Below are 27,278 nucleotides of genomic sequence, written 5' to 3'. Positions count from 1 at the left end.
TACTGGTAACGAGATTGCTGTTTATACCGATGCTCCATTTAGAGAGAAAGAGAAAACTGAAGAGAAAGACATAAGCACGGTGCTTTCTCTGCATTTCCGTTATGTTACTGCGAAGGATCTCCTTCTCATTTCTTTCAGGCTTCAATGACCGAAGTAAAGTCCTTTACGCTTAATTTCCTCTACAAACCATTACAAGTACATGAGACGATGACTTCGACAGATACCATCTACGTACTTTTCAAGTACACTTATTGACTGAATTTGGTCGGGCCGGACGGCAAAATATTTGGCTCGAGGTCATGACGTACAAACCGAACGCAGCAGAAAGATGAGAAATTTTCTGAAGCTGGAGCTCCTTAGGTAAACAATAGTCTCCATTTCTCGTGAAAACATGCAAGGGGGAAAATTCGCTCTGAGCTTCGAGAAACAGTTCCCCGTCCCCTAGAAATTTCTTATCGAGGCCATTCTTTTTAGGGGACCTTTTCTGAGAATTTCCAGATATTAAAATAATTCTGAATTATCTAGTAAATGAACCAGTAAGGATTTCGAGGTACAAGATAGCAAATAGTAATTGAAAACCAATGATAATACAAAGTGTTGTGTAAAACAAAAAAAACAAAAACAAAAACCACACACTAAAAAAAGAAATAGGAAGAGGAAAAAAGAAAGCAAAAGAAAAACAATTAATGGTTTAGCTTGCATTAACTAGTTCTTGTTTTGTGTGTGTGTGTGTGTGTGTGTGTGTGTGTGTGTGTGTGTGTGTGTGTGTGTGTGTGTGTGTGTGTGTGTGTGTGTGTGTGTGTGTGTGTGTGTGTTCTTTCTTTCAAATCAATTGATGCGAACTATTCTTTGGGAAAGAGATTATGTATCTTTTCAATTTCTGGATACTGGCATCATTCAGTCATTTTGTTAGAGCTCTCCTCTTCTTCATCTTCCGCCTAACCGTCAAGAATCAAGGGTCAATCAAAATAAATCACCTTGAATTAGGAACCATGACAGGCCGGATTAAGTCACACGCGCGTGTTTGCGTGCAGACGCGCGCGTACAAGGAAGTGTTTGCCCCGTGGCTCCACGATAAGATGGCGGTAAACGAAGGTGACGATCTAGCACCCCTAGAACCCAAGACAGTCAACGATGGAGCAATCGTGGAATTGTTACGGAGAAGATACAACCACCACCAAATTTATGTGAGTTCAACTTCCCAGTTGAAAAAGCTTAACTGAGTCTTTTTGGCGAACCTGCTGCCTGTTCGTTTACATTTTGCAAATCTTGCGCGCAGTAACAAGTTGTGTAACTTCTGCTCATTGAAAATCTTTTGTTAAATCTTTACTTTTTCAGACTTCCGTTGCTGATATATTGCTCTCAGTGAATCCTTTTAAAGATCTATCCATCTATGGGCCAAAGGTAACCTAGCAATATTTAGATATTGATCGTTGTTGATTCCAAGCAAGGTGGCATTCATGTCATTTGTGCGCGCATCTTTAAATTCGTACCTCTGAAGTAGACAGTACTAGTTACTGTTGGTATTCAGTGCATAGCTCGAGTGATATGAATTATTTACTTACTGATGAAGAACGCAGATAGGGCGCTTAATTGCTGAAAAATTTACGCAGTTCAACCGATTTGACTTAAAAGAAGCAAATACGTACTACAGCTGTACGTGGTAGTTTATAGCGCGTAGAAGATTGATTTTTCGCATCATTGCTTCGCCTTGGTTTTTAATAGTTTTTGTTTGAGTAGCACAGATCGTAGATAACACAAATCTGTTTTGATTTTTAAGAGTTTAAAATTCTTTTTGTCGTCTATGCTTTTGGATTAGTGTCATATGCGTTACAATCAGCGTTGAAAACCTCTTAGACAGCGTTGTGTAAACACTAGGCATTTTTATGCAAAATCCTTAGCGAATTAATTTCTCCTTCTGAACACATCTACCGAAAGGCGATATTTCACGGTTCGTAGATCTCGAAATTTATCCTAGATTTATCACGTTTTGGCATTATATGTTATTACTCAAGCTAGAATTGATAACATATACAGCCGGCCCGGGCATTATGGCGCGTTTTTAGTGTCAAAATTCAAATCCTCCTGTCAGACTTGCTATTTTTCTATTCAAACTTCGTGTTTGACAATTCAGATACGCTATTTGTTTACTGAAACATCCATTGTTTCAATTCAAAGCAATATTTCTTCGATTCAGTCATGCGGTTTTTTTATTCAAACGTGCAATCCTTCGCTTTAAAAATGTTTTTCGACTACCCAAACATTCAGTCATTTAATTCAAACATGCTATTGAGCATTTTAAATTTTCAATCTCGCAATTCAAAATAGTCAGTTCCGCAAGTAAAAATGCTATCTTTCTATTCCAATATGCAATTCTTTACCGCAAACCTGCTACTTGTCAATTCAAATACACTATTCGCCAGTTCAAACAGGCTTTTTGTCGACAGAAACACGCAATCCTTCATTTTGAAACAATCGTTCTGCAATTCAAACACTCTACTCTTCAATTCAAACCGGCAATTCTTCCATTCCAACGCTTAATCTTTTAGGTCAGATCTGCTGTTCGACTATGGAGACATCCAGTTGTTTAATTTAGTAACCCTATTCATCACTTCAAATATTCGAACTTCTTTTCCAAACATTCAATTATTCAATGCGAACCTGATAATCGTCATTTCCAATACGCAGTCCTTCAAATCAAACATTCAAACCTTCAACGCAAACACGCTGTCCTTCGTCGTCACCTGGAAACTAGCCCGGCCACGCATGCGTATTGGGAAGAAAGGCGAGGAAAAAGAATTCATACGACCCTTATAGCAGGAACGGTGGAACGGTGGAACGGTAGATTGGCGGAAAATGATCCCAACTCCTAAAACATGGAGCGGCGGAAAATGGCCCCAAATCCTAAAACACAGAACGGATGTCAGGGCATGTTGCACGAATTTTGTACATAGACACTCAACTGCTTGACTCATTCATACCCACGACGATAATGCGCGTGACCAAGATTAAATGTTATCAATTTTTTTTCTTTTGCTGAGTGGTATGAATAATAATGAACTATTATACATGAAAGATATAGCTGCATTTTTGCATTGTAAACCTGTTTAGTTACCTTTTGTTATGCTAAATTTGCCATGAGTTGTAGTCGCGACATAAAAAGTCGCACAGCATGTGCAAACTAACTTGACATACCACATTACAATAAACGATTGTAACATACGTTTGCTGGTGACGTCTGCGTTGATTTAATGAAACAAAAATATCTCAAACGCCTGTAGATGTGAGAACATTACAGGCACATTTTCAGGCGTCTCAAAATATTACAACGTTCAGCCCCAGCTCCAAACTTTGACTAGCGTGAGAGCAAGCCCTCATTACGAGCCCTTCAATACGAGCGTTTCTTCACCGACAAATAAGTTTTGGGCCTTGAGTAACACTAGGTGAAGAGAGGTTTGCAGGGCGTCATGCTTGTGGGTTTGAATGATTGAATTGAAGGATTCGTGTCGGAAATGACGAGTATCAGGTTCGCATTGAATAATTGAATGTTTGGAAAAGGAGTTCGAATATTTGAAGTGATGAATAGGGTTACCAAATTAAACAACTGGATGTCTCCATAGTCGAACAGCAGATCTGACCTAAAAGATTAAGCATTGGAATGGAAGAATTGCCGGTTTGAATTGAAGAGTAGAGTGTTTGAATTGCAGAACAATTGTTTCAAAATGAAGGATTGCATGTTTCTGTTGACAAAAGGCCTGTTTGAACTGGCGAATAGTGTATTTGAATTGACAAGTAGCAGGTTTGCGATAAAGAATTGCATATTGGAATAGAAAGATAGCATTTTTACTTGCGGAACTGACTATTTTGAATTGCTAGATTGAAAATTTAAAATGCCCAATAGCATGTTTGAATTAGATGACTGAATGTTTGGGTAGTAGAAAGACATTTTTAAAACGAAGGATTGCACGTTTGAATAGAAAAACAGCATGACTGAATCGAAGAAATATTGCTTTGAATTGAAAACAATGGATGTTTCAGTAAACAAATAGCGTATCTGAATAGTCAAACAAGAAGTTTGAATAGAAAAATAGCAAGTCTGACACGAGGATCTGAATTTTGACACTAAAAAAAATAGGACACAACGGTGTGATTACAGTTTCGAATTACCCTTATCTCTTACCTCCCTTTCGAAAAGAAGTGTTATTTTTCATGTTTTTTAAATTTTCATTATTTTCACAAAAGCGACTCAGATTGATGTTTTCTTATGGTAGAATCTCTTTATCTGGAAGCTTTAAGCTGCAAGAAATTTCCATAATTCTTGACAAGTCAAGATGTATAATTACTGGAATACCTGTGGTAGCCCAGTCATAAAACCTCACTACACCTTCGTTCGCAAATGTTCTTTGACCCAGAATTGACAGTTCTTCTGCTCTGTGGCTTCTAACTGTAAACGTTTGATCAAGACAGAATTGAAATACTTATTTAAACTTCTTTCGTGCGATGATGTATTGATCGGCATGGTTCAGATAATAATGTGACCAATTATAATGTAGATAGACAACCTTTATTTTAGCACGATAGTAGTAAAAGCTATGCAGCTTATGGGGTTAATTGTGATGGATGGATGCCAGTACATTACACATAAATACCTCCCTTGTTCCACAGCATTTTGTTTACCAATACTCATATTTTACATGATTATCCTCCAGAGCAGCTAGATAAATACCCACCCGTGCCCACTTCTCTGAGGTAAATAGTTCTTTTAGTATAACTACAATTTACTTTTAAATTAGTTTAATTTCAGAGCTGAGCAAAGAGTTTCCAGCAATCTGATTGGTCAAGTGGTTCCTTATATGATGCTGTATAAACCGTTCCACGCGGTTTATGTTACTAAAATGTTATGATTTTGGAAATTTCTCTGTTGTTCAGCTCAGAAGTTATACTAGAACAATTACTTGCCTCAGGTTCAGTGAATATTGTTGAATAATTGTTAAATAAAACGGTGAGATGATTGATGTTCAAAAAAAGATGATTTCGACTAATTGATTTTTACATCAATTATAATGTTTTTGGGTCAAATTCCATCAGAATTGCTTGGAGGTGAATACCAAAGGATATTCAGAGTTTGGTAACCTGAATCAGAGTTTGCCTTCAATGCCAGCCACTGTTTTTAAATATGTACTAATTAATTATGGTTTATCAGGGTTCGCTGAAACCATGCGAGTCCTCTGCTTGTACAAACGAGAACTAACATCAGACTTAAGACTGTTGTCATTGAAATCCTAATTTAGTTCACTATACATATATATAGACAATATTTCTGAACTACTCTAAACAGTGAACTTTTATTTTATTTATTTTATTTTAAATTTATACACATTTTAGGTTATAAAAGCTTACCAAGATTCACAGCCTAGCAGTCAGTTGTCGCCTCATGTATATTCAAAATCCAAGGCAATTGTACGGTCAATGCACCATTCATCAAAAAGTCAGTGTTGTGTGTTGACTGGTGATAGTGCATCAGGGAAGACTGAGTCCCTCAAGCACATTCTGGATTACGTTGTCAGTGTTTCTTCGCCCACAGGTGCCAGTATGAAAGCCAAATTTTCAAAGGTACCCACACCTTTTACTTCACAGATTTCTTTTTGTTAAAAATAAAATATAAGAATACATGATATTTAAAAGAAGGTAAAACAAAAATGTAACTTAAACAGGCCAGAATACAAAAAAATATCTGGTGGCTTGTCCTGTTGCATAATGTCTATGTCTATATGTTTAAGAGTCAAAAAATGGCAAGGTAACAAAAATATTTATGCATTCAGGGCAGGTTAACCTGGTTAATATTGTCCCTTATGAGTATTATATATGACATATAATGGTTTCATTTAATCTCACCCCATGTAATAGGTTCATTTTATTTTGGAAGCTTTTGGCAATGCAGTAACTGCACAAAACAGAAACTCAAGCAGGTTCGCAATGTACTACGAGTTGTACTTTTCACCCGAAATGAAGTTATCAGGAGGTAGGCTGAATTTTCTGCTAATTTTCCACTAAATTCTTTGAACTGCATGGCTAAGTACTGGGTACCAGTTGAACACTACAGTTTATGGGTGACTATCCACATAATTCTTCCTTGGAATCAGAATCTTCTTTGTAGTTCTTACAATTATTCATCAGTTGTTCTTGTAATTACTAAATAGGGTAAATGCATTGTCCATCTATAGTCAGTCATAATTAACTTATTATTCCACATAATCGACAGTATTTTGGGGACTTTATACACTTCTATGGCTCATTAACTTATGCAGCTATTCTGTTACTAAATTAACAATTTAGCTTACGTTTACTACATATACTAACTCTACGTGCCTTATATTGGGCTATTTAAAACTTTGACATTTAATTCCCACAAGGTTCCTCTACCGAAAATATTTTTATGATCACTGAATATTTTACAGGAAAGGTGCACCACTACATGTTAGAAAAGTCAAGAGTTGTTCATCAAGAAAAGGTGTTTTAAAGAAAAAGTTATTGTTAATGATTATAGAAAAAAATCTATTATATAGTGATATTGTTGGCTATATCATAATAAAGAAGTGCATGTTATGATGCAAAAAAGAGTTTTAATCATTCATAACAGCAACCTTTTTTTAAGCCTAACATGTTGCTAAATTAATGAATATGTAATGTATGCGGCAATACTTATGCAGGTGTTGCATGAGAATTTCATGGTGTCTCAATAAGTAACTGTACATAATTATGGATGATGTTGGCTTGGCCTAAATAAAGTAATCTCATGGCCCTGACTAATTGATAACTAATGTTAAAAAAAAATTCCTCTCAGTGAAGGATTTACAGATCATGTAGTAATGTATACATATTTTTTTTATAATTTAATATCAATGAACTAATCACTATATTCTGCACCTTCTTAGGGAGCAAAGAACTTTCATGTATTCCATTATCTTTTGTATGGATTGGATGTAGATGAACAACAAGAGTACAATTTGAATGCTGAATATCCTCACAGGTAAAATGATTTCGTAGCACCTCGTAACACTTCTTATTTTTCTAACTAGCATTATGGTTTAGAGGAAAACTTGGACTTATAGTTACTGTAGTAGGAACTTGCTAAAATACATTTAACCCTACACTTTGGAGTTAATCCTGATTATTGTAAGTTGATTGAAATAAATTTTCCTTTAACCCTTCAACTTGTGACCCATGACTGCATGCTCAGGACAAAATTGCTCCTCGTATTTTACAACATCAAACACAAAAAAGTACCATTGAGCTAACAGCCTATCCATTGAGCTAACCACCTCCTGGTTAGCTCAATGGATAGAATGCTAGACTGTTGTGCGGGAGGTCGAGGGTTTGAGCCCTGGCTGGACCAACACTCAGGGTCTTTAAATAACTGAGAAGAATTTTCTACCTTTATAACATCAAGAAATGGTTTGATATTCTAGTCTTCTCGGATAAGGATGAATAAACTGTAGGCCCTGTCTCCTGAAGGGTTAGGGGCAGGAGACGTTAATTTCCCATGCACGAGATTACTGTGTGATGGATGTCGTCCCCTGGTGGTGTGGGTGGGCTATAGAGGGCCACAGGGTCACCAGTTGTACTTAAACTGTTACGTGCTACCCTCTTAAAATAAAGTCATTATCTTATCTTGCCTTATCTATCTTATCTAAAAATGATGACGAAATTCTCTGAACTAACATATCATGATGAGTAAAGGCTGATAGTTTCGAAAGAAACTGTTTGGGGCTGCATTGGTGGGAGTAACGAAATAATTTGGATATATCAACAAAGTTGAAATGGTAAATTGGCCACCGTAACGATTAGAAAAGCTGACGTTTCGAGCGTTAGCCCTCCGACGAAGGGCTAATGCTCGAAACGTCAGCTTTTGTAATCGTTACGGTGGCCGATTTACCATTTCAACTTTGTTGATATATCCAAATTATTTCATGATGAGAACTGCTTGGTAGACAGTAAGGAGAGCATAGACAGACAGACATCTATATTTATACAGGATAGCCCCTTCAGTGTAGTAAACACTGGTATCAACGGGGGTCCTGTTACCCACCCAACCCACCCCAGGGGAGGACATCCATCACACAGTAATCTCGTGCGTGGGAAATTAACGTCTCCTGCCCCTAACCCTGCAGGGGACGGGACCTCCATTTATTCGTCCCTATCCGAGAAGACTAGAATATCTAACCATTTCTTGATGTTAAAGAAAGGAAGCATATTCTTCTCAGTTAATTTTAAGACCCTGAGTGTTGGTCCGGCCGGTATTGAACTCTCGACCTCCCGCACAGCAGTCCGGTGCTCTCCCAATTGAGCTAACCAGGCGGCGGTAAAAGGAGCAAAAGAGTGATAAGTATAGTAATTATCAGAGGCGATCAACATTCCTCGCTCATACACTAATTTATAGGTCACAACCAGATAAATAATGTTTCTAATTTTTATCAGTTAATTGTCAAGAAGTCAATATTTTACCAATTATTATAAGGCTGTGTCTCACAAGGACTGCATGGAAACTACAGAATTCACGAATTTGATTGGCTGAAAACAATATTGAAAGCAGTCTAGATTTTCCCATCTAGACCGGTCTAGAAAAAAAAGTTACAAAGAATATAAAAAATTGACGTATAAGACACAGCCATATAATAAACATCTTATTAACCGAGTTAGGTCGGTCTGTGTGGGAGAATCTTGACCTCAGTTGCTGGTACAGACCTCACTGCGTTCAGTCTGTAATGATGGAGGCTGACTTGATAACCTCACAGTTTTCTTAGCCTCCATGCACAAACTATGGAACACTGTTACCTTTAATTTTTTACATATGTATATCCTTTCCTTTTTTTTAATGTTAATATTGTAACTAAAACCTGAGTGCTAACTAAAGTAAAGTTGAAAGTTGAAAGTTGGCGACCTCGGTCAAGATTCTCCCATACAGACCTCCCGCTTGGTTAATAAGAACTAAATAACAGCCAATAATAACATATAAATAACATATAATCTTGAAATCCCCTCCTGTTTTTCTTTGCATCCAGGTACCTCTCCTATGACCCATCTGCAGTTCCTCCAGAGGATAAGACCAGCAAGGAAATCCTAGGGAAGAAGTATATGGAGCTGTTAAAGTGTATGGAGTCTGTTGGCTTTACTAAAGAGGTAAATAAATACATTATTCAAGACTTTATTCTGTGAATACCTATGCTAGCTAGGGTTAAGTATATAGCTTAACATGGTGTCATAATGATTATCTCTGGTCTCATTTCAGTAACTACATTAAGGACACTTTCTTTTTGCGTCATGAAAAGAAATTCAAATAGCTCAGTGACTGGTATGAGCAGATTTTTTTTTTTTAAAAAAAACTCTTTTGAAGAATGATAGTTACTGACTCCTGTTCTGAGAGGTACTGGTACCCAATGATAGCATATTGGGCACCAGTTTCATTTAATGTTTCACTTGTGTTCTGCATGGCAGAAGACAAGCAAAACATCAAAGAAGTCAACCAATACATTTGGCTATCAATTCATTCGATAGAAAATTATGAAAATGGATCAGGAATGTTGACAATAAAGATTTTGCTACCGAATTGGTGAAGTCACTAAAATTCATTTAATTTATTTAACTTACCTGTGATATATTAATTGATGTGTCATGATATATCAAATTATGAATTCTTTCAATAGGAAATTCTCAACATCTTAAAGTGTTTAGCTGCTATTCTTCACATTGGAAATATTGCATTCAGTTCAGCAAACCCACAAACAAACTCAGCATTTGTGAAAGATCCTCAGCCTGTGAAATGTGGTAAGAATATTATTCACTTCAAGGTGGTTCTGGACAATGGCGGGAGTGGGTGGGTGAACATGAGGTTGAAGTGATTCTCAAATTATTTGGAACTTCTATTTGCTGAACCTGTATTTAAGGAATGTTAACGTAATGGGGAACATCCATTTTAGCTAAATCATAAAAGATTGTTAATTCTTTCTTTTTATTCTCATGTGGTTATGTATTGCTGGTTTGCAGCTAGTTCACTTCTTGGGATGTCAGAGGATGATATGGGCGAGTCTCTAATAAAGAGAATCACCTACCGAAAAGGTAACTTTCCTATAGCTTTGTTTTTTAATATAATTTATACACATGACACATGTTAGCTGAAATTGGCATCAACTATGACTGATGTATAACTCAGAGGAAAAAAAAACATAAATTGTTAGATTTTTTTTAACCACTTGAATGTGATGAAACTTTGAAAAACATTTGAGAACCATACCATGCATGTATGAATTACAATTAAACAATTAAATGTGCTCTCACTGAGAAATTACCAGCCAAGGGTGAAAAAGTTAATGAATGAAACAGAAATACCAAATTTCAACAGCTTAAGATAAAAAATTATTTGGGAGATGCAATTGTCCAATTATTAGCATGGTATTGGACTCAATGTTGAAAGGTTGGGTTTTTAGACCTGTGCAGGGCTTGTCTACCATGTTTTTTGGGTGCTCTCTCGGTGTGTCTCTTTATCAAAGAGTGTAAATGGGATCTGGCCAGCTGTTAGGGAAGCGTGATAAAATGCTTGGGGTAACTTAAAACTGTCTCGAATTGGTATCCCATCCAAGGGGACTGAAAACACTCCAGCCCTACTTGCTTCACACACTTTGTAGACTGCAATGAGCTGAATGATATTCTGTGGGCCACATGGCTGTATATGGTGCAGACTTCATTATTACTTTTGTGGCCATTACTAATAGGTTTTAAGTCCCAGTACTTTGGATAAATGTTGTTATTTTATGATCCCTTAAGGTGAGAAGTTTTCAGTGCACAAGTCTGTCAATCTGGCAAATGAAGGGCGTGACAACTTGGCCAAGATGCTGTACAGTCGTTTGTTTGGCTGGGTGGTGTTGAAAGTTAACAGCTGTTTGAGAGATAAAGATAATGAACTAAGGTAATAACTAATAATGAAATTTCTGTTCTAGTGCTTTTCAGGGAAGGAAGAAGTTATTGCAGCAGCTACTTATTTGAAAGGCATTTCAAAATTTTTAACAATTTTTATTAAATGAATGATATTTTTCTCATCAAACGTTTATTGATTTGGTCAATTCTCAAGTTAGTACTTACAAACGACTATTTGTTAGTTTTAATATTTATTTAATATTTTTTTAATATTTATTTTATTTCTTTACTGGCAGGGATTACACAGGCCCATCCCTTGGACTGCTTGATGTGTTTGGATTTGAAAAGTGTGAAATTAATGGTCTTCAGCAACTGTGTATTAACACTGCAAACGAACAGTTGATGCATTTTTACAACCAGCGTGTTTTTGCTTGGGAACAGGTAATCAACTCATGTAATCATTATGACTGACTCTTAGCAGGACTTGAAAAACCCAGGATTTCAAATCATGGATGACCAGAAACACTGTCAGTGATGAATATCATAGATTAATCATTGAACTGATCTAAAAGTGTTAGCAATGTGATTGGCTTTGTGCCTGCATGTAACCTACAAGAGTACAAATGTAAGAACTTGTCATCTCAGAGACGAAAGTTGCTTTGGTTTGTTTTGTAGTATAACCTTTCTATGCCTAAAGTTTTTCAAATAAAATACAAAACAAGATCAATTGGACAGTTAATCAAGGATTATCTTGATTTGACTTTAAGTTCATTGTTATTTAATGTTATCTGTGTTTATAGGTAGAGCTCGAATCTGAAGGCCTTAAGAGTCAAAAGATATCTTATTATGATAACAAGAAAGTTGTTGACCTTTTGCTTAATGTAAGTGTAATATTTTGTGTTGTTTTGATTCATATATTAACTTAAATACCTCACCCGAGAGGTTTAGTCATAAATTAAATGGAATGTCAACATGCTGGAGAACTCTTTGTATAATTTACAGCACATTTTGAATATTGTAGTAGCAAGATGGAGTTTTGAGATTTATGGTCAACTCAAGGAAAATATGGTTGTCTTTGTTGGTAAAAAGGCCTTCTGAATATAGATATACTCGAAAGTTAAGGGTTGACTCAGTCACAGGCTCCTTTTAATGATTCCTGCTTCTTTCCATGTGAGCAATGGAATTGATTAACGGCCTCCTGGTTAGCTCAGTTGGTAGAGCGCCAGACTGTTGTGTGGGAGGTCGAGGGTTCAAGCCCCGGCCGGACCAACACTCATGGTCTTAACATAACTGAGGAGAATGTGCTAGTCTTCTCGGATAAGGACGAATAAACTGTAGGTCCCATCTCCTGCAGGTTTAGGGGTAGGTGACGTTAATTTCCCACGCACGAGATTACTGTGTGGTGGATGTCCTCCCCTGGGGTGGGATGGGGGAAAGGTGAGATCAATACATGGATTGAAGCGGCTGCCAGAGGCACCTGATATGCAGACGTCCGATCTCAATGCAACCTTAACAACTGGCAATTCAGCATTAATTGCCGCAAGTATGGTTGTTCTGAAAACAATTTATTTATTTATTTATTTATTTATTTATCTAATAATTATTTGTAAGTGTTAATCATGCGTTACAATATTTTTACAATCTCAGCCACCCCAAGGGTTGCTGCCAATTTTGGAAGATGAAAGCAAAACATTGTCCACTGATGCAGCTTTCGTTAAAAAATGCAGCTCTGCTAATCGGAAGCACTCCAATTATGAGATGGCTAGATTGCCTTATCCTTCCTTCACCATAAGGCATTATACTGCTGCTGTAAGTTGTTAGGATAAGAAAGTATTTTTTTGTCTATTTTGTAGTGTAAATTGAGTGAATTTACACATCTGATTCATCATTTGCTCTCTGCGTCCTCTTATTAGATAAATATTCCTAGTTTTTGTTGATAGTTATGTTAGAATTCAACATACATTCCTTGTAAGAATTTTTTAAATGGAGGGCTACAAGTTTATTAGTTACTTTTACTATTCCATGCTACCCTCTCTAAATAAAGTGTATTATTATTATTATTATTATTATTATTATTATTATTATTATAAATAAAATTAAAATGTAATTTTGATTTACATGGTGTGATAATTATTAGCTGGTGCTTACCTATCAGTAGAGTTGGATTATTTGTAGGTGATTTTTGCCAGAGCTTAAAGGTAGATATTTAGTTAATTCTGTCTTCTTTAATAACCCTTTAACTCCCAGACGTGATCTACATGTAAATTCTTCTTGAAATTTCAATGTGTTACCTAACTTGCAAACAAGTAGTGAGAACAGACAAGCAAATCAGCTAGAGGGTGTTATCTTGCTAGTACACCAAATTCTTGTGTCTAATTTACAAGGAACTGTATCACCGTCAGAAGTGAGCAATGCGAATTAGATCTTTGGAATTTAAGGGTTATTCAACACATACCAGAAGTTCCAGAGTATTTAATTAATATCTTACTTGTAGGTGACTTATGTGGCACTGGGTTTCATAAACAGTAACAGAGAAATGCTGGATCCAAGTCTTCTGAACTGCATGCAAGGTACAGTCAGCACTTGGTAGGAGAAGTAGTCAGGCAGATTCGTTCATCATTAATTACGTTGTACTTCCTCAGCATTTAATAGTTTCTTCTTGAACAAGATTTATCTCAAACTACTAGACTGACAATCTATCAAACATAACATTCGACCTATTTATTTCTCTTTCCCAAGAAGCAAAATTTTCGATAAAGGGTATAATGATGGTTACACAAACCATGACTCACGACAAATTATTTTTCCAACTAACATGCACGGACCATTCATTTTTTTTAATACTTGTATGACGCCACTAATAGTTAAATGATCGACTGAGCACTGAACTGTAATACCCAGTGCATTCGGCTGGTTTTTGCTGACAACAAACTTGAACAATTGAGGGTGATACAAAACAGAAAGAGTCACTGGTTTGCGGAGTTCATACAAATTTTTAATATCCATTGGTTAAGTTATGATCACAACCCCAAAAGTATGAATAAATATGGAGAAGACAAAGAAAGATGTAATATGTTTGCATGAGCATGGGGGAAAAATTATACCCACTGCGAGAATTTGCAGCATTAGACCTTCCAGTTATGTGGTTGTATTCTTTCCCAACTGAACTATCTTTAAAAGAAATCATTGATGATCCACGCCAGTCTTAAAATAACAATCCAATGTTCATGTTGTTCTTTCTTTCAAGGTAGCAGTAATGAGTTCGTGGGTAAACTTTTTAGAGCTACCATTTCAGGAACAGGTTCATTATCAGTACATCAAGAAAGGTATAAGAAAAAATGTCACATGAATGTGGATATGTATGAACTTTTTCATGAATCAAATGTTTCACCAAATTTCTGCACGGAAGGTTGAAAACACATCGGGAGTGTCCAATCAGATGTGGGCTTCACATGCTATATGTTTTCTACAAAGTAATTGAGCTCTCTGAGCCTAACACGCTGTTGATGGCGTTATGTAAATTTACTTCACGTTTTCTTGTCCAATGTACTGCGACTGCAATTAATTTTTTTTTGAAAAAGTGGTGTTCAAAACATGTTGTTGTCGTTTTGAAGAGCTTGTGTCGGTTTGCTTCCAGATCAGCGGTTCCAGACATTTTGAGGCAAATGAAGAAAAACAAAAAGTAAGAAAAGTGTTCGAGTCTGTGTCTCGATAAATTTTAAGTTTCACAGTTCCTTTAAAAAAATAAAAGCAAAGTTTTTGTTGTTATTATGTCGTCAAACGGTCGAGTACCGCTAAACTCAGAAACTAGTCACCCGCTAAGGTGGAAAATAATTATACTCTGTGCAAAAGATTTTTGACGCCGGGCAAAAGAGGGTTTAGAACTTAAGATCATTCGGGAACACTCAAACCTGTAGTCTTAATGATTCATGGCGACACTGTTATGATAGAAGCATATTGATATCATAATGCACGAGATACTTTTTTGCTCGTTGTTTTTTATTTTAGCCTTTATTTATTTATACCGCTCAGGGTAGCCCTTTCAGACGCAAAAAGCTGTCTGTTATCAATAGGAGCCCTGAGCAACAACGCACAAAAACCACACTAAACATATAAACATTACACTAATACAGGTAATAATATAAATAGAAAACTATTTACAAGTAAAAGATTAAAAGATGTATAACACGAAATATCATTAAGATAATTCGTTAAAAAGAGAACAACCATAATAATAGAAGGATCTTTTCGCAATCTCAGTTCTCACAGCAGGCGGATGTAAGAGGTTGCTTTGTCTGGTAGCGCGCGCATGGATTGTATTATTACGTTTAAAATATTGTTTAAAATACTGGGGACATTGACCTTGCAGGCATTTCTTGACGAGTTTAAAAATAGATTTACGTCGGCGCTTCTCCAACGTGGGCCACTTCAGAACGTCCATTGTCTTGTTTGCGACCTTCCCCGCAACAGCCCCAGACACTTACACAGTATCTAAAATTAGCCTAATTAGACTACAATACACTACATTTGCACTCTCTCTAGTGAGGCCTCTACGACGCCTGCTAAGCATTCTTACGCGTTTTCCCGCCTTCGAAATTAGGTGCTTTATTTGCTCGTTCCAGCTAAGGCGGTCATCAAAAACTATACCTAGATACATGAAGTGAAAAACCCGCTTAATTACATTGTTATTTAAAGTAATAGAAAAAGAGTCAACAGCAGATAATCTAGGGGCGGTTCCGAAAAGCATAGCTTCAGTTTTTGTTACATTAACAAACAGACTATTAAAAGAAAGCCAGTGGTCAATTTTAGAGAGTTCAGCATTCAGCTTGTCTTAAATGACAGAGGATGAACAGTATATGTTGTTATTATTCTTCAAAATGACTGATAATCAAAATAGATGTTCGCAAATATTTTTTCAGGAATCCGACGTTAAGGCACAAAGCATCAGTGTAAGTAAATGAAAATGTGTATAGCAAGTCATTTTAGAGTTATACGTGCATCATCCGTATTTAATACCGCAGTTCAAAATATAAGAACTTCATATATTCATTGTATCTGATTTATCACTTTCACGGGTTTATTACGAATCAACTTAACGGCCTGCTCCCAGTTGGCTTGTTAGCTCAATTGGAAGAGCGCTGCACTAGTATCGCAGAGGTCAGTGGTTCGAATCCCGTATCGGCCTGATTTTTTTCAGGTCTGATTTTCGCTATTGCATAAATAGCGCTATCTACTGCAAAGAATCGTGCTCCATACGCAAGTCATTTTAGTGAACATGACTTCTTCTGATCAGTAAACTGATATGAAATGGCACCATTTTTCTTATTATTAGCCAGCGTTTGTGTTGCCTTGGGGTAATCTTGTGATTTATGTCAATTTAACATCGTCTGAAAACTCTAAAAACGCCATTAAAGACCTGCACTGTACACTATTGTTGTTTTTACATATTCAGCGTGCAACACTTGACTGCTACAGATTCTCGTCAGGCAGAAAGGGGTTTCCATACAATTGGATCTCAGTTAAGAGTAAGTATTCTTCACTGAACAAGGACCGATTTTCATAGCCATCATCAACGTTCACTCAGAACAAAAGGAGGTAAAAGGAGTAAATGATCTCCAGTCTCGTAAACAGTTTAAAGCGCGGGAAGACGCGGAAAGCGCGGGAAGACGCGGGTGACCAAGTTGCGATTGGTTTAATTTTAGCTTTGCAAATGATTGACTGGGAAGATGGCGCGAGCTCTCTGGACCAATCAGAGAGCAATACTATAGATAAAGAAAACTGGAAATAGCTATAGGCATGAAAAGGAAAATATCAGTCATTGACTCTTAAAAGAGGTCGCTTTGTATCATTTACATAAGTTGTTGCTAAGGAGATGATTATATTGGGGATTTCGTTGTAAAGAGGGAAAGTGTTATGGGGGGCTTCCCGAGTTTTTCCAGTAATGAGACTTGATACCTTTTTGCAGGTTTCTATCGCTGAACTTATGAAGAAAGTGTTGTCGTGTGAAGTGCATTTTATCAGGTGTGGTTTCTCTCCTAATGTAAGGGCCATTATAGGGTACTTGTGCTGTGATAGTAATCTTTGAGTTTCCAAAGTTTTGGACTGATTGGTTCAGTTTTTTTTCCAGTTAAAATAAGGAGCATCCATTAAATCTTTGGTTAGAAATCAACGATAAGATTCGAATTCGAAATAGCTTGACAACAGATCTAAAAAGATTAGTTACATGGTAAACCTTATTTCTCACTTCTTGGTGCTGAAAACACCTCGCCAGTGAAAGACACACGACTGATCAAGAACTTTTGATTAAAAAACTGACTCGTCAGTGGTCAGAGATGGGGACTTTTTCTCATGGGAAGACTTCCCTTAATTTTTTTCCATCTGCGTCGTACCGGAAAACTTGGCTACAAAAGAGCTATCATGAAAAATGTGCAATATTAATGAGGGTTATAGTACTTGCAATAATTGCTAAGTTTTTTTTACAGCTCACTCTTTAAGCCTAATGATGTGTCTTAACTGGACTGGCTGTTTATTTATCAGGTGCATTAAGCCAAACTCGTATCAGTCCCCCGACCGCTTTGATCCTGACACGGTTCTCGCTCAAGTGAGGGCGCTGGCTGTGGTTGAGACGATACAGATGAGGAATCTTGGGTTTCCTGTTTGGTTCCCATTTGATGTCTTCATCAAAAGGTTGGCCCACCTTTAGTACTCTGTGGTAGTTCGCGCATGCGCGCTGGAGTGTAGAGCGGTTTTGTTTCGAGTCACAAATCTGTTCCAGGCTTGGTTTTTGAAACGGCGATTATACCTCCAGGATGAAAGTCAAATAAAATAGCCCTTTTCCGTGTTCTTATGGTTCAGAGATTTGGTACTGAAACGAAGACGACGAGAGTGGCTTCGCAAGTAGTCTCGTTCTCGCGCCAGCCCTCTCTCTGCAAAACCATAGAACTTAATCAAATTTCTCCTTTAGTTGATCCAATTGTGTTGTGAACGACCCTTCCCTTGATCTACGCTTATAGTTTTTAGCTTAACGGACTCAATTCACTGAGATTTCTTTTAACAGGTTTGGCATCCTGGTTGGTCTGCCCTCAAGTGCATCCGTGAAAGACACGAATCAGACATGTCAGAAGATGCTCCGACAGTTGGCAGGTCCTCAAGGTTGGAGACTGGGTAAAACTAAGGTACCGAGACCTGATGTTTGGTGGTAATAGGGGAATCCTTGTTTACAATATTTGCCTCATTAGCATAATGAGGCAAATATTTTTAGCTCCATCAGTTTCTGATGGAGCTAAAAATAAATCAGTTCTGAATATCGAAAGGTCAAAGTACGATTAACTCGGCCAATGAATACGAACCTGATGCATTGAATACTTTTTGTGCAACACGGGTTTAAAAACTCAGAATTTTACATAGAATGTATGAGCTCATTAGCGCTTTTGCCACCCAGAAATTTTGCAGTTTTTGATGGACTATTTCTCCTTGAATATTACACCCAAAGAGCTACAAATTTCACCATGTACTAAGGTTTTCTAGCTCTTTAGTTGCCTGAAGTCAATTTGTATCTAACATGCTTCCTTCTTTACGCAAAGCCGTATGCAAATGAGCAAAAATGTAAACAATGACGTCAGCGTGAACCCGCCATTTCTCTAGAGCGTCTTCTCAGCACGTTACAAAGTTGTTGAAAAATTTGATTTTGGCTAGTGAAACTGTAGGTCTTTTTTAATTCAATTTTCGAATCTTAACTTCCAGTGTTCATATTCTTTTTGCTGTTAACGTTGTCTTGAAAGCTTTTTGTATCGCAACAGGTGTTCTTGAAGTACTGGTGTTTGGATAGGTTATACACTCTCCTGCATCGCTTCGACTCTATGGCTGTCGTCATACAAAAAGGTAAAACCACTCAGTCTTTGATTCTTATTGCGATATTCTGCACTAGATGCATTCTTGGGTGTATTATCCACTCATTACTTTCCGTGCGATTTCGTCGGATGAAACGCATCACGTGTTACAAACTCAGGGAATGGTTAACAGGACGGTACTCCGTATGATGTAGGAGGTACTCCGTATGATTTAGCATCTGTCAAGTCAGAGTGTATTGCCTCGGAAAATCCAGCTACGTGATAAAGCATTTTTCTAATGTTTTCTCAATTCCTTTGATTGGTCGTAAAACCCTTGCGCAACCTCCTAAGCCAATCAGATGCAAAACATACCCAGGCACAGTTTCCCCGTGCTTCGCCCTAGTCATGTGAGCTTACTTCGAGTGCTGATTGGCTCCATTTGACATTTAACTGTTTTCTGATGGCTAGTTGTGATTATCTTAGCCCTGGCTTTATGAAACGCAACGGAACAAATGCTATTAAAAGTTTGCACCTATTGCTTTATCGTAGAATAATATCGATGACTCTCTCGAAAATTCGCGTGAAAGAACCAAACCAGTTGGAGGGTACACTTGATAAAAAAAGTAAGGCGGCAGAGTTACGCTTCGAGGAACCACTTCAGGCGAATATGCATCACGAGCCTTTAGAAAAACAAGGCACAGCTATTTTCTTGGTAGAACACATCTACTGAAGTATTTTGTAAAGATGATAAACATTCCATGGGTTTTCTTTAGTTGTCAGAGGCTGGCTAGCAAGATCCCTTTATTCCAGGCTAAAACGGCTGAAAGTGGCGCAGGAAAATAATGTGAAAAGTTTCCTGAATACGGTGAGTGCAGCATTAAACCACAAACTCTCCAAGAGGTGTTGTAAACAAGATTTTATGTCGGAATGAAAAAGTAATCTTGGCATAACACCACACAGTTGTACACTCTTCTCCGCGCTGGCTTTCTTGGTTACAGCGGGGAGCGACCGCTGAGGGGACTGGAAGCCATAAGTTTGTTTATTGATTTTTTTCCGCTGTTATCTTGCAGATCGGTGATCGAAGTGAGGCGATATTTCAACATAACACCAACCAAGTGAGGGAAGAGGACTCCAAGCAAAAACATAAACAAAACGAGGTAATGGTCAAACTGGCCAGCGGTACAACTATTGCAGAGGATAAGAATATTACCCTTTCTTGCAATTGAGTGAAGACAATGCTCGCATTTACCGTAACCAGAGAAAAATATCAAAAGAGTAATAGGAAAAATCAGTAACTATTTTTTCACCTTTTGCTTTGAGAGCGAGAATAAGAATGTCGACAAACCTGATCGCCCCGAAGCGGGCTAGAAACATGATCACATGCCAGCCATCTACGGAGAAATGCGAAGGAGGCTTTACGCGTTATACGTAGTTCCGCTTATTACTGTTTTTTTTTTTTTTTTTCAGTCCAGATTGCGAGTAATATTGTAAGGAATGTGGAATTCATTCAAGTAAAGAGCAATTTATTTGCAAAAACGCTTAAACTTCATTTTCAGAAAATGTTTACCTGATTTGTTTAGTTGATAAAAATGCTCAACACATAAGTTATTCCAGGTAATGACCTTAAACTTCGAAATCATATTTAGCGCGTTTAGGATGCCTTTAGTTTTGCATATGATTGTTGCATATGGTTGTTGTGAGTTTTCCAGATTAATCATAGAGTGTATAGAAGGTAGACAATACAATCACAGATTACTTAGGATACTCATTTGAAATTGCTCAGTGTCTACACCGCATAACGTACTTAGGAACTGATGTATTTAATGCTATTTTTTGTTTAGTTGGCCAATGTGAACAGACAGGCATGGAGTCCAAACCTTCTCAACCAAAAGAGTCCATCAACTTCCTCGCAAGCGTCAAGTATGTAAATAATTGCTTTTTTTTGTTTTGTTTACTGAATTAGATGTAATCGAGTTCATTACTGACACTTCTCACAGATGCAATGCGTTCGAGTCCAGTACTTTGGAAGAAGCTCCCACACAGGTTTAATATAATTTTCATGCTCCATTTTCTGCCTTTAAAAGCACACACAACCCACAATTCCTCTATTCGCTCCGACGAAGGGCTAACGCTCGAAACGTCAGCTTTTGTAATCGTTACGTTGGCGAATTTACCATTTCAACTTTGTTAATATATCCAAATTATTTCGTTACTCCTACCGACGCAGCCCCAAACAGTTTCTTTCGAAACTATCAGCCTTTAATTATTAATATAATTTTGCTTCACTGCATATCTTTATTTCAGTTTGCTTCACCTGTAATTTGTGCGCGCAGACTGAAGAGTGTCAAGTTTTGTAAAAACCTTCAAAAGTCAGGCAATTCTGCAATAAAATGTTTGCAGGCCTTGGAAAGGATATGATTTGATTGTGCGTGTGTTTTGGCAAATTGTGAAAAATTAATGAAATTGAAATTTTGAAAACATTAATCTTTTTCATAGAAACAGCCTCAATAGCAACTTTTTTTTAAATATATACTTTTTTTTAAAACTATCCAGTGCTTGTGTCAATTTTTTTTTAATTTAGGTGATAAATTTTCGTTGTAATTTTTTGTGGTCTGATGTGGTTTTTCCACAGGTTTCGATTTCCCGGACGCAGGCTCAGCACCGACTTCCCCTCGCCTCAGTCCTCCGCAGCGGAGCGTGTCTGACATATCTGAGGGTTCTATCTCCGATGTATTCGGCCCAGACTCTCCTATATGTCCCGGTCCTGCGAAGTCGAGAGCTTCTGACTCATCAGTGAGTTCTGTTTCCGATGTATTCGGCCCAGACTCTCCTACACGTCCGGATCCTCCGAAGTCGAGAGCCTCTGACTTATCACTGGGCTCTGTCTCCGATATATTCGGCCCAGACTCTCCTACACGTCCCGGTCCTCCGAAGTCGAGAGCCTCTGACTTATCACTGGGCTCTGTCTCCGATATATTCGGCCCAGACTCTCCTACACGTCCCGGTCCTCCGAAGTCGAGAGCGTCTGATTTGTCCATTCTCTCCGTCGAATCGCTGTTTTCAAATGTGAGTTTCCATGTAAATTAGCATAACATTGAAGCGATAAATTTACTGAGCACTGTTGAAATTGGCTTATGGCATGGTTGAACCGGCTATTCTGATTGGTTATGTAAGAGGTTAGGGTGAGCCAATCCAGCCCATTCGGGATCGCCCCCTTTGTTCCCGCGAAAATTCAAATGCGCGAGATCAGTTTGCGACGTTCAAAGCCTCAGCGCAACTTGCAAGAAAATAGATATTTAAGGGAATATTTCAAGGTACCGACCCTTCAACTCCCAAGATATGATGTTAATTCTTCCCTCTAACCTCTACACATTTCTTTGTAAAGTAGTAAGGAGAATTTGGCGTTAGATCAAGATAACGACTTCTACTTGATAATTTTGGTTATTATCATCACCTGTTTATGAATAATGTATTGATATTTCTGAGAGAAGTTACATTTTAGTCACCTCTGGTTGATTTAGAGTTAATTTAGTGGCCCAGAACATAGCAACCACTTGTTTAGACGACTTTCGTCAATTTACTTTGCACAAAACGGAACTCTATAATGCAATATTTGGAGCTTTTAACTCAAAAGTTTCTCCATTCATCATTAGGAATCTGAAACGGAATTCGATGCTGCACCCCTGGTTTGGTGTAAAATAACTTGCTTCGAAAGAGAAATTCCACGAAGTGAGTTTTCCATCGATCGTCCATCCATCATAATCGATGGCTCTAATAACGCTTTTGACGTCACAAGGTAATAAATACTGAGAATTTTCCGTGCAAAAGTAGAACATTATTTGACATTGTCCTTACCAGAGGGACTAAAAACTCCCTCTCCCCTCAAAGCCCAAATTGTCCTCAAAGAGTCTAGTAACGTGCTAATAAAACTATTGTATACATCATAGAGTGAAAAAGTTTTGGAGGGAATTTTCGTGCTAGGAAAATGTTATTTCGTTACATTTATTCGGTGTAGTATGTACGTGCATTTACTTACTCAAACACTTTCCTATTGTACCATACCTCGCGCTATCTCGTGCCCTGCACTTTCTCTAATCGTGAACAAAGTAGGGTTGTTTTACTGAATTGAAGATTTAAGTGATAAACAGAAGAGGAAGATGACCATATCGGTCACAACGGCTAACCAAAAGCCAAACGTAAGACAAGGCACAACCGCTTGGAGAAAAAAAAAAAAACCAGCGACCAAGTAGCCTTGCATCTGATTGGTTAATTGAGGATATGACGACAATATTTTAGACCAACCACTGAGTGTGGTAAGTAAATCGATCGATATGTTCTCGTTTTTCACCGGTTTTTCTCAGGATCGGCCTCGGATCGTTACCACCGAGTTCTGACCCCAAGGTTACAAAACTGCGGAACTACGTTGGAAAGGTGAGTCTACTGTATTTCCCCTAAAGACAAGCAGACAATCGGACGCCCGAGAGGGAGGGGGGTTGGGAGTGTCTTTTGATTATGTTCTAATGGGAAAACTGCTAACTCTTGCATTGGCTCTCTCCACTCATTAAAAAAAAGAGAGAGAATGAGAGGACTGGGACGACTTTCGAGGAACTAAGATTCCATCCTGGTAGAATTTCACTGTCTAATCTTCTATAAAATTCTGTCGCTTTGAATGTTTATGTAATTTCGGTCTTGCACTTGTGTTTCTCAGGGAGTGGAGATTGTGAACGATGAGCAAGGAAACGTATGGGTGACTCGAGGAAGCAAGAACAAAATTTTTGTGAAGGTGGGAAGAAGTACATCATTGTGTTCTCCGTACTGTTGTATAGCACTTTCCAGAAACTATCATAACTGCGGTTATAGGGAATCGCAGCCTACAGTAGGTTCTTGTATGCAAAGCGCGCTAGCGGAGACCCACACACAAGAAAACATGTTAAAGGGCAGTTAGGACTAATCGACTAGTGCTCCGCTTTCAGTGTTATTTCAATATCACTATCACGTCCTGAATTGACTCTTCTCTACCTTAATGTCAATGGAGATGTAAATATATAATTTTGATTAAAAATAATTCTTGTACTGAGCAAGAAAGTGCGTTGTGCGAGTGATCGGTACTGAATATTTCATTAATTTTTTATTGAAATTATCAAAAACGTTACAGCCGGAAATTGTTTACCTATGCAGACATTGGTGCGATAGTCACTTTTAAACTGCCACGGTAGGTTATCTACAGTCCGAAAACTCAATTTTTTTTTTTGTTTGCAGGGTCATTTCTTATCCGAAGAAGTCGTCGCTTCAAAAGGTGTCCTGGAAAAAGATGTCACTCTCAAAGTATGTTGCTTATTTTATTTTATTTTATTTAGCTTAGCCAACCGGCAGGAACACCGCAACAGCTTCCGCTGATTACTGCGGGCCCAATAAACCCACTCATTCCACCCCAGGGGAGGACATCCATCACACAGAAATCTCGTGTGTGGGAAATTAACGTCTCCATCCCCTAACCCTACAGGAGACGGGACCTCCATTTATTCGTCCCTATCCGAGAAGACTAGAATATGTAACCATTTCTTGATGTTATAGAAAGGCAGCAAATTCTTCTCAATTATTTTAAGACCCTGAGTGTTGGTCCGGCCGGGGCACGAACCCTCGACCTCCCGCACAATAAACAGTCCAGCGCTCTATCCATTGAGCTAACCGGGAGGCGGTTAGGCTTTTGATGTACTCTGTAGGCATGGAGAGATATGTGCCCCCCTTCCTTTATGTTCATTTCCCATTTATAATTTCTTTTCTCAGTAATCTGAAAAAAAAAAAACGCCTACTCACCAAAGACTTCTTCAAGGAATTCAAATTTGACATACTTTCCGCTTCTACCGCTCGCTTTTTGCATACCGATTTGTGTTTACTTAGAAGTTAAAATGTATATCTATCTTTATTTTCAAATCTAAGTTATATTTTTACATAACGTGTAATCCTCTTTTTTCTTCACACAACCCCACAAGCTTGTGGCTTAAAATATTATTGTGTGTGAATAAAGGTCACCTATCTATCTATCCGTCTGTCTATCTATCTACCTTATCGATCTATCCTACTTACGATGCTACGCATTAATGATCAGTTACTTTTTGTCGAACTCAAATACTTTGTGTGGGGCAAGGTGATTAAACTTAGAGAACGATTAACACCCGGGAGTAGTTTCATAATCTTTTTCATTCTTTCTGTTTGTCAGGTTTTTGACTGGGAATCTTTCGCAAGCCTAGTTCGACATCACTGTCTGGAGCCCAAGAATTTTGATTCTGATATCGAGGAGAGGATCTTGTCGAGTACCTCGGTCTACTTCAGTTTTGTGGTAGATGGCGAAGATGACGTCAACACGCCATGTTGGGCTCAGCTTGATGTTTTGTCTGCCTTCAATCAAGCTAAAGGTCCTTGAATGTTTCTTCGTAGGAGTTACCTGACAAGGAATCGCCTTAATTAATTTTTCACACGGTGGAGAGGCAACTTACTTAAACTGCATGAAGTTTAGCGCGACGTAACTTCCACGCAAGCGGGCGAGCGAAACGCAAACACTTAATTCTTCTCATATTTCAAGCTTGTGATATCATTCTTAGAATCTTGGTAGCCCATAGTGCTGGTGGCCTCTACAGGATTTAAAAAAAAAAAAAAAAAGCTCGAGAAACCCCAAGATTGATCAGTATTCAAATTTCAAATATCTAACGAGAATCTCTGTTTTAAGCGAAAGTTTCCTCAGGGATTCATTAAGTGTTCAATGCTTGTTTATTAACCAATAATTTTTTGCAACTGCGTTTGATAAAGATTAACAGTAGTCATCAACGGTAAGATGGAAGACGCGGGTAAAGTTTCTTGGGAAAAGCGACCAATTTTTTGTACTCGTACTCAGTCTTCTCGCGGCCACACAGTGCGCACAATTTATCCCACGAGAAAGTTCTCGGCTGAAGATTAGAATTACTATGAAACTTGCTGGAAATTCAACTAAGGTGATTTTATGTTGTCTCTTTTTCCAGCTGCCTGTAAATATGCTCGTGAAAGAAAACTCCAAGAAAAGCAAAAGAAGCAGAATTCACTGCCACCAATTCTTCGTCCCAAGACGAAGAAATCACGTGAGTTAGCTGCTGTAGCTCATTTCCAAGAACAGATTCGCCCCAGACGTTCCGTCGACACGGACAAATACAACCGGAAGGCATGGGCGCGAACGGAAGTCGCTATGAATCCTTTTCTTTATGGTAAAAAGGAAAACCTTACAATTATGAAAGCGCTTCAGAAGGAGACTACTAAGGAATCAAGAAAAAGCCTTGATGCCGCTTTTCCCCAGTCCCCGTCGGCCGCATTTGGCAACAGCAATGACATGACGGACGCGGGACCTGAGCAGATCACTGTTGTGATTGACAGGGTGGATGATGTTGGTGAACTGATGAATCAGGAGACATATACTACAACCACACAGAAGTCTGGTCGCGAAAAACCTGGCAAGAAAGTATGGGCTAAGAAAAAGTTTGCCGAGGACAAAGCTGAGAAGGCAAAGAAAAGATCCTCGTGAAAGTTCAAATGAAGAATAATTTCAAGGGTTCCGGTTTATTGTCAGGCGAAAGGGTAAAACATTGCGTTTCAGGACTTTTTTACGACATACAGGAGCTTGAATAGTGTAATGATATGTAGCCTCTCTTTGGTGCTGCCGCGCGTGCTGAGCATCCCGGGAAAAATAAGACCCCGTGACCCCCATTCACGCTAGACCCCTTGGTGGGTAAACGCAATACATCTGACTGCAACATATTTTTATATCCGCTATTATTTATCCGGACGTCAACGGCGTGGAAAAGGAGGAAACATAAGGTGTATTCTGTTTTCATGATTACACTCTTTGAAACGTTTTTGGCGTTACTGTTTTCAGTGAAAGTCTAAAGTAATTCTCAGATATTTAATAGGTACTGAAACTCGACAATAGCTAGGTTTCCTTGAGGAATATCCGAATCGCATTCAAAGCTAAAAGCACAAATGTGTGCATTAGTTTTTTTTTTTTCGACTATATTCTTAACCTTGTATTCGTTAGTTTGCCAAATCGTCGCTTCGTCATCGCAAAATCTTGATTCTTAACACACGAGACTGTAGCTACCCATTGTAGCACTTCACGTGTCGCTTAGAAGGTATTTTTGGTGGGTTAGCGTTGCTGGGATTTGTAGCCACACCCTTCTGGATCAGGGAAACAGAAAAGTATTTTACAAAAAAAGATTGTAGCTAGAATTTCTTTTGTAGGGTTTGATTATCAGTAAAGTTTTATTTATGGCTAGCCTTTATCGTCCTTGTTTCTCCTTGACAAAACGGCTTTGTAATCACGTGCGCGCTGCACCGTGAAGCCGTAATGCCGTACTGACCTTCGGTTCCTTGTTCTTGTATGCCTTCATCAACTTTTTTATCTCACGGGGAAGGGAGGTTAGGTGAGTAAAAAATAAAAAGAGGTTTGGATGCATCGATAGAAACATGCACAAAAAATTATCCCCGTCAGATTAAACTTAAAAAGAAAATTGCACC

General features: G+C 38.1%; 1 protein-coding gene across 1 annotated transcript; it reads left to right on the top strand.

Annotated features, from left to right (window-relative positions):
• Positions 1 to 34: 34 nt before the first annotated feature.
• LOC111336389 (myosin-IIIb) lies at positions 35 to 27,034 on the top strand. The gene is made up of 32 exons (XM_088748022.1): positions 35 to 1,187; positions 1,339 to 1,404; positions 5,386 to 5,613; positions 5,908 to 6,022; positions 6,459 to 6,511; positions 6,936 to 7,030; positions 9,063 to 9,180; positions 9,705 to 9,825; positions 10,045 to 10,116; positions 10,822 to 10,963; positions 11,208 to 11,352; positions 11,712 to 11,792; positions 12,559 to 12,720; positions 13,406 to 13,481; positions 14,159 to 14,237; positions 14,549 to 14,593; positions 15,831 to 15,860; positions 16,364 to 16,436; positions 16,877 to 16,932; positions 17,449 to 17,598; positions 17,969 to 18,086; positions 18,711 to 18,792; positions 19,514 to 19,605; positions 19,811 to 19,897; positions 20,582 to 20,660; positions 21,373 to 21,806; positions 22,394 to 22,536; positions 23,102 to 23,171; positions 23,449 to 23,523; positions 24,000 to 24,065; positions 24,961 to 25,156; positions 25,757 to 27,034. Exons 1-32 carry the CDS (start codon positions 864 to 866, stop codon positions 26,287 to 26,289), a joined length of 4,206 nt encoding a protein of 1,401 aa, XP_088604148.1. The 5' UTR covers positions 35 to 863; the 3' UTR covers positions 26,290 to 27,034.
• The last annotated feature ends 244 nt before the right edge of the window (positions 27,035 to 27,278 follow it).

The sequence above is a fragment of the Stylophora pistillata genome, chromosome 2 (genome assembly GCF_964205215.1).
Source record: "Stylophora pistillata chromosome 2, jaStyPist1.2, whole genome shotgun sequence".
NCBI classification, from domain to species: Eukaryota; Metazoa; Cnidaria; class Anthozoa; order Scleractinia; family Pocilloporidae; genus Stylophora; species Stylophora pistillata.
This window is presented reverse-complemented; position numbering and strand designations above follow the sequence as displayed.

What these genes read in the sequence shown, in the direction of transcription:
- LOC111336389 (XM_088748022.1), top strand. Translation starts at nt 864, where the DNA reads ATGTATCTTTTCAATTTCTGGATACTGGCATCATTCAGTCATTTTGTT. An exon ending in TGAAAGCCAAATTTTCAAAG is followed by an intron (nt 5,614 to 5,907) that starts GTACCCACACCT and finishes CCCATGTAATAG; the next exon opens with GTTCATTTTATTTTGGAAGC. An exon ending in CAATTGGATCTCAGTTAAGA is followed by an intron (nt 16,437 to 16,876) that starts GTAAGTATTCTT and finishes ACCTTTTTGCAG; the next exon opens with GTTTCTATCGCTGAACTTAT.